Here is a 6689-nt window from a genome sequence, read left to right as displayed (position 1 = left end):
GTGATGCTCCAAATTAAACGGGTCCCACATCAAGTATTGGGCAGTGGTGCCTGAAGAGCTGCAGTGTTCTAAATATTGGCACCGAAGCCATAAATCCGATGGGACCCATGGTCTCTGAGTCTAGCAGTTCCTTCTCTGAGAGAAAAAAAAAATCTTCTTTCTAACTTTCTTTGCATCAACCGAGTTCAGCAGCTAGCAAGAAAATCTTTGTTTATTTTTCAAGCATCGCCCGACAGTGGCGCGACTACGTGCTTCGCTCCGCGTTTTTCCTGGCATCACTCGTTTTAAGCATCACTGGCCACAATGGCAGCAGTAACTCTATAATTTTCTCTCTCTCTTTTAGGCGTCACTCAAGCAGCACATTGTGGCCGGTCTTAGGATCGCAGTTAACGCAAAGCCAAGTCATAAACAAAAAATGCCACTGGGGCTTTACACACCAGTGCAGCAGTGTTATATCTATCTATCTATCTATATATATATATAGCTCCACGCAGGGCAAGCAATTGCTGAGCTCTCCGGTGCCTCTTGCCACGCACATCAGTCACCGTAGGCGGCATTTCAACTTCAAAGCCGATCGGGGGAATCAGCAATGAAGGTGAGCGACGAATCATCGTCACAACATGTTCCTGCATGCCATTGCCGTCGTGTTCCCTCCTCACAATACTGACTTGTTGGGTTATCAGCCAAGCGAACAGGGCCGAAGTCCGACCCGTGCCGGTCCAAGGCGATGGCGGTGGTGGTGGTGGCGGCCGCAGGCGGGGTCGACTCCGTGGCGCTCGACGGCCAAGGCAGGGACAAGGTCGTCGTCGTGGGCGAGGGCATCGATCCCGTGAAGCTCACCTGCATGTGCGCTGCGCAAGAAGGTGGGGGCCGCGGACCTGCTGCAGGTCGGCGAGGCCAACCCGCCGGCCGCCGTGCCCTCCGTCCCGCCGAGCCGGTCACCAATATCGTCCACTACCACCCTGCCGGCTACTCGTGCCAGTGGCACGTACGGCAACTAGGCACAGCATGGCAGAGCGAGACACCACCTGCTCCACAACGCAGAGACAAGTAGACAACAGACCATTCATGCACGCGTACCTACGGATAGCAGCGGAGTAGATATTTTGGTTACATTGTTTGTCGAAAAAAAATATTGGTTACATTTAATTTTGTTAGGCTCAACTTTGTTTTCAACTAAATGAAATAAATTTAAAGTCCTATAATGTAATATTGGGTATAGAAAAGCATTACTCTGCACTGTATAACTTCTGGATTTCCGTGTACGGGATTAAACTGGACAGCATATTTTCAATACAGATTCGAAAAAAAAAATCTCGCATTTTAAACAAATAACCAATCATTCGAACTTGAGAACAATCGGAGCAAAGCTTCAAGACAAACACACCTCCTTTGAGTACCAAGTGGAGCCCAGCTTAGACCCTCGGTAGAGCTTTGAGCGGCTTTGACTCTAGCCACTTCATGCAACGTAGCAAAGAGTGATTCTTCTCTCTCCTCTTAATTAAAATTAAATTAGAAACTCATGAAGCCACTATTTTTTTTGTTTTATCGGTTTTGGCTCCTCGCGCTGTATTAAGAGACAAAACTGTTTAGAGCCGTGCCAGACAAGGTCTTAATTAAAAGAATGATGTCACTAGTATTTCAAAACATAGTATACTAGCGTGGGTGCCCACGCTTCGCGTGGGAAGGAGGGCGGGAAAAAAAAGAAAAAAAAGATGAAATGCATGTACTGTTCCGTATCGGGTTTATACTGTTTCTTACCGGGTTTGTACTGTTTTCTTATCAGGTTGGATACTGTTCGTCGCGGATCCGGTACCCGATACTGTTGATCTACAGGGATATGAGTCTTGGGGAGCGCCGGATAAACAGTGAATGGACACACATTTAAAGTTTTATATAGATTTCAGCACGTCAATCCCTCGACTGGAATTTCCGAGCAAAATTTCCATGTCTTTATGAAATTTTGGTTAAAAAAGGCTAAATGAAATGGAACCTAAAATCGAAAAATGCTGAAAATCAGTGCAACTCGGCCAAAATTCTAAACCTAGGGCACGACGGAACGCTGACACGTGACGTGCCTATGATGAATCTTCGAGTGAAGCCATGAGGCATTTTGTTGGGCCGAACCCAAATCCCCTGTATCACTCCCAGAATAAATAAGTTTCAATAAATTTTTAGACAGACTAACGATGTTGGCAAAAGACGCATGTATCCTCGACTTATTTTCTTTCCCAAAGGATATCTCTTGGATTTGACAATTATCATCTGCATCCACCCATGATTAGCTTCCATATTGAGAGGCAGCGTTCCATTTTTGTGCATAACGTTATTTATTTTGAAACAAATTTTAAATCTTAGAAAGTTGTTGGCTCCATGCAAATATGGGACCAAACTTGAGCTTATTGCAGCCAAAATATAATCTCTTAAATCTATATCTAATTATTATCCACGTACTATTATTGTATAATCTAAGTAAACTCTTATATTGTATTTAAATTACCACTTCTGGTATTATTTAAAAACTTAAGTATCCTCTCAGGTCTATATCTAAGTTATACTATTATATGCTTTACAAAAAAAATTAAAATACATTAATATCAATGGCATATTGTTGAGGTTAGCATTCGTACACCATCCTAAATCTTACTGCAAGCTCTACCACCAATTTTAGTATACTTAAGAGTTAAGACTGCATTCTAAAATTTTTATTTTTAATAAAAATACAAAAGGAGAGTTAATTAAAGATATAATAAGCATTCAATTTAACTTGGTGATAAAAATTTATAGCAACTAATCAGATCAAAGTTTGAAAATTTAAATATAGATTCATAATGTCATGAGACATAGGCTTCAACAAAAATCACCATAAATTACACTAAGGTTTCAACTAAATGCTTATTGAAGATATGTGGAGGTGCCATTGCATAGGGGAAAAACCTTGGATGTGGTCTTATGGGTGAAAAAAACATTTAAAACAATAATTGACAAATTTATCATAATTGTATAGATATTTCATAATATTTATATGCAACTTGTGTTAGAAAGTAAAAAAACATGCAAATTAATATAAGTCATTTTTTTACTTCGAAGTATTAAACATGAACATCTCATGCTTATGTCTTTTAAAATTTTTGCCCTTGTGGAAGCAGGGTTGGATGGACTATTCAATGAAACGCCTAGCGCGCTCATCAAAAGCGTGTCATTTATACGGTTAAACTCTTCTTCTTAATTACAATAATACGCAAATCTTTTGCCTATTCGGGAGAAAAAAAAAAGGCCGTGATTAGTTGGGACAATTGCTCCCAAGAGAGGGGAGTTGGCCGGATCGGAACAAGCAATAGAGGAGGTACATAGCGACGTGCTATCATCAGTATCGGACCCATTTGCGCCCTTGGCCACCAACCTCAGGGAGCACAAAATCTTTGTTGAACAATGCAATGCAAAGCTAGCACCGCCGGTTTTCATGCTCGCGCCAGCCGCCAGCAATGAAATGAAGCACAGGCAAACCCATAGTTTTTCATGTCTTTTCTTGGTCGAATAAAATCGCATTTTCCCCAACCATTTCATTAGTTTAACATCGTTGATGCAGAAACGGATGTTATAGGCAGCGTGCTTCCTGGCCGCTGACTATCATCAGCCATCACACCATGGGTGTGCGTGTGCTCTGAAACACGGTTTCCACAGCCGCAGCGCGTTGGCGGCAATTAATGCAAGGTCAAGTCATAAACTATAAAACTAATCTCATGTGGTGCGGGCTAACAAGTCCCAGACAGAGTTTGCCATCACTAGCTGGAGTCCAAGTGCTGCTACCAGTATCACTTTACACCCAGTCGGGCGCCCACCACCCACCACCCACCAGGGCAAGCAATTGCTAAGCTCTCCACCCTAGACGGCACTTCGTTCAATTCCGAGGCTTGGAGCGCAATCCGCTCGGCGATCAGGAGAACCGGCGATGAAGGTGAATGCCGAATCATCACTTTCCTCTTCCTGAAATGCATGTCTCCATCGCCATCGTCTTTCCTCTTTTACTACAGTGGTACTGAACTGGGCATACATGCATGCTGTCCGTCCTTGCCGCAGCAAAAGATCGTGATCAGAGTGCAGATGGAGTGCGACCGATGCCGGTCCAAGGCGCTGGCGCTGGTGGCGGCCACGGGCGGGGTGGACTCCGTGTCGCTCGCGGGCGACGGCAGGGACCAGGTCGTCGTCATGGGCGACGACGTCGACTCCGTCAAGCTCACCAACGCACTGCGCAGGAAGGTCGGACCTGCAGAGATCGTGCAGGTCGCCGAAACCAAGAAGGAGGGGGGCGGCGGCGACAATCCTCCGGCCGCCACCGCCACCGCGCTGCCCGAGTTCGTCGCGTCGAGCCCGTGGTACTACCAGCAGTACCCGCAGCCGACGGCCGTGGTGTACGAACATCCCGCGGAGGGGTACGCGTGCGCGTACGGGTACCAGACGCGGACTGACAGCATCTGCTCCATAATGTAGTGTAGAGAGCCGGGTTCTTCCATGGAGGGATTGACTTCACTTGATTTTGTCTTTGGGCTTTTGTTTGTTGATCCGTGATCGGTGATAGGTAGTCTTTCCCGCACAATCTTTGTATCTGTACTAGTGAGAAGGCCGCGCGCCGGTAAGTGCATAAATTCAGGTTTATAAAGGTAGGGCTCATTTGCATACATATCTGCGGGAATATAATGGATGAGGGGGAAGGAGGGGGGGGGCACCGCAAAATCAATTGGGTCTATGCTATTTAGCTCTGCAACATGTTTGTGTTGTAGCGGAGTAACTTGTATCTGCCTAGGTGGCTGTTCCTCAGATGGTGGAGGTCGTTCTATGTAAACGGGCTGATCTTTGAACCTGTTTCATGAGCTCATTAAATTTCCATGAGCATGGATCATATAGTCTGAAGCTGGTATTTTTAGACTGAGGAAACAGAGATATAATAATGTGCAAATTAATTTTATGAGTTCTTAGCATAGTGCTGCATAGGTCTTACCTGGAGTAAAATGGTTGGGCCTCTTCGATTTTGGGATTCAAATAGTAAGAAAAGGCGGTGCCACCACTGGCATAGAGTGTATCTGTAATTTACCGAGAATGACATTGGTCCATGTACAAAGGACGTACCCAGTGCAGAGAGCTCCCGCTCTGTGCGGGGTCTGGGGAAGGGTGTTAGTGGCAAGCCTTACCTTCGCCTGTGCAATACGAGGAGAGTATAGTTTTGTTTATATCTATAACTAAGGAAAATGTAATGTAAAATATTCTCAAGAAATAAGATCTTACTGAATATTTTTGTAAGCATGCAGCTAACAAATATCTTGGCATTGTAGTGCCTCTTCGAGGCATAGGATCACATTTGGACGAGGCAGCAGCGATAAGCCTGGCAAGAACAACAAAGTAGGTCTATGAATCCAGCGGCTGGCAGCCTTCGATGGTAATGCCCAAAGCACAGAATCATCCATCTTAAACTACACAAAGCATCTTTTGTCTTTTCGTACGGTTAAACTCTTCTTAATTATAATGATACGCAAATCTTTTGTCTACTCGAGAGAAAAAAAAAGACCATGATTAGTTGGGACAATTGCTCCCAAGAGAGAGGAGCTGGCCGGATCAGAACAAGCAATAGAGGAGGTACATAGCGACGTGCTATCATCAGTACCTGACCCATTTGCGCCCTTGGCCACCAACCTCAGGGAGCACAAAATCTTTGTTGAACAATGCAATGCAAAAGCTAGCACCGCCGGTTTTCATGCTCGCGCCAGCCGCCAGCAATGAAGCACAGGCGAACCCATAGTTTTTCATGTCTTTTCTTGGTCGAATAAAATCGCATTTTCCCCAACCATTTCACTATTTTAACATCGTTGCATGCAGAAACGGATGTTATATAGGCAGCGTGCTTCCTGGCCGCTGACTTGTAGTACTATCTATCATCAGCCATCACACCATGGGTGTGCGTGTGCTCTGAAACACGGTTGCCAGTTTCCACTGCCGCAGCGCGTTGGCGGCAATTAATGCAAGGTCAAGTCATGAACTAGAAAACTAATCACATGTGGTGCGGGCTAACAACTTCCGGGCCTTGTTTGGATCACCTCCAAATTCTAAGTTTTTTCACTCTCTCTCCATCATATCAATTTTTGGACGCATGCATAGAGCATTAAATGTGGGTAAAAAAATAAATAATTGCACAGTTTGATTGTAAATCACGAGACGAATCTTTTGAGCCTAGTTAGTCCATGATCGGACAAAGTTTGTCAAATACAAACGAAATGTGCTACAGTGTCCAGATTGCAAAAATTTGCAATCTAAACAAGGCCCCAGACAGAGTTTGCCATCACCGGAGTACAAGTGCTGCTACCAGTATCACTTTACACCCAGTCAGGCACCCATCACCCACCAGGGCAAGCAATTGCTAAGCTCTCCAGTGTCTCTTGCATTGCCCCCGCACATCAATCAACCTAGACGGCACTTCGTTCAATTCCAGGCCATGTCAGACGGACACTGTACAACCAGGCCATACCAGACAGATACTATACAACCTTACAGACGTGTCAAAACACAAACAATATTGTAGGCGCCGACATTTGCCGTACTAGGCGAACACGGTAGAGCCTACCAGGTGTGTCTGAACATAAACAGTGTTGTGGGCACCTACAACCGTCTCGTACCCGACAGCGTGGGCAACAAGACTA

The 6689-nt window shown here is 45.0% G+C and overlaps 1 protein-coding gene across 1 annotated transcript; it reads left to right on the top strand.

The window, feature by feature from the left end:
- Positions 1-727: 727 nt before the first annotated feature.
- LOC136465796 (heavy metal-associated isoprenylated plant protein 47-like) lies at positions 728-4611 on the top strand. The gene is made up of 3 exons (XM_066464392.1): positions 728-887; positions 1787-1812; positions 4081-4611. The coding sequence occupies exons 1-3, from the start codon at positions 728-730 to the stop codon at positions 4489-4491; spliced, it is 597 nt and encodes a 198-aa protein (XP_066320489.1). The 3' UTR covers positions 4492-4611.
- The last annotated feature ends 2078 nt before the right edge of the window (positions 4612-6689 follow it).

Source organism: Miscanthus floridulus, chromosome 7, assembly GCF_019320115.1.
Source record: "Miscanthus floridulus cultivar M001 chromosome 7, ASM1932011v1, whole genome shotgun sequence".
NCBI classification, from domain to species: Eukaryota; Viridiplantae; Streptophyta; class Magnoliopsida; order Poales; family Poaceae; genus Miscanthus; species Miscanthus floridulus.
Note: the sequence above shows the minus strand (reverse complement) of the source record. Positions and strands in the feature narration are given on the sequence as shown.

Bases quoted from the DNA above. Each gene is read 5' to 3' on its own strand.
- LOC136465796 (XM_066464392.1), top strand. From the start codon at position 728: ATGGCGGTGGTGGTGGTGGCGGCCGCAGGCGGGGTCGACTCCGTGGCG. The intron at 888-1,786 runs GTCGGCGAGGCC...TTTTCTTATCAG, and splicing joins GGGCCGCGGACCTGCTGCAG to GTTGGATACTGTTCGTCGCG. The intron at 1,813-4,080 runs GTACCCGATACT...TCCTTGCCGCAG, and splicing joins TACTGTTCGTCGCGGATCCG to CAAAAGATCGTGATCAGAGT.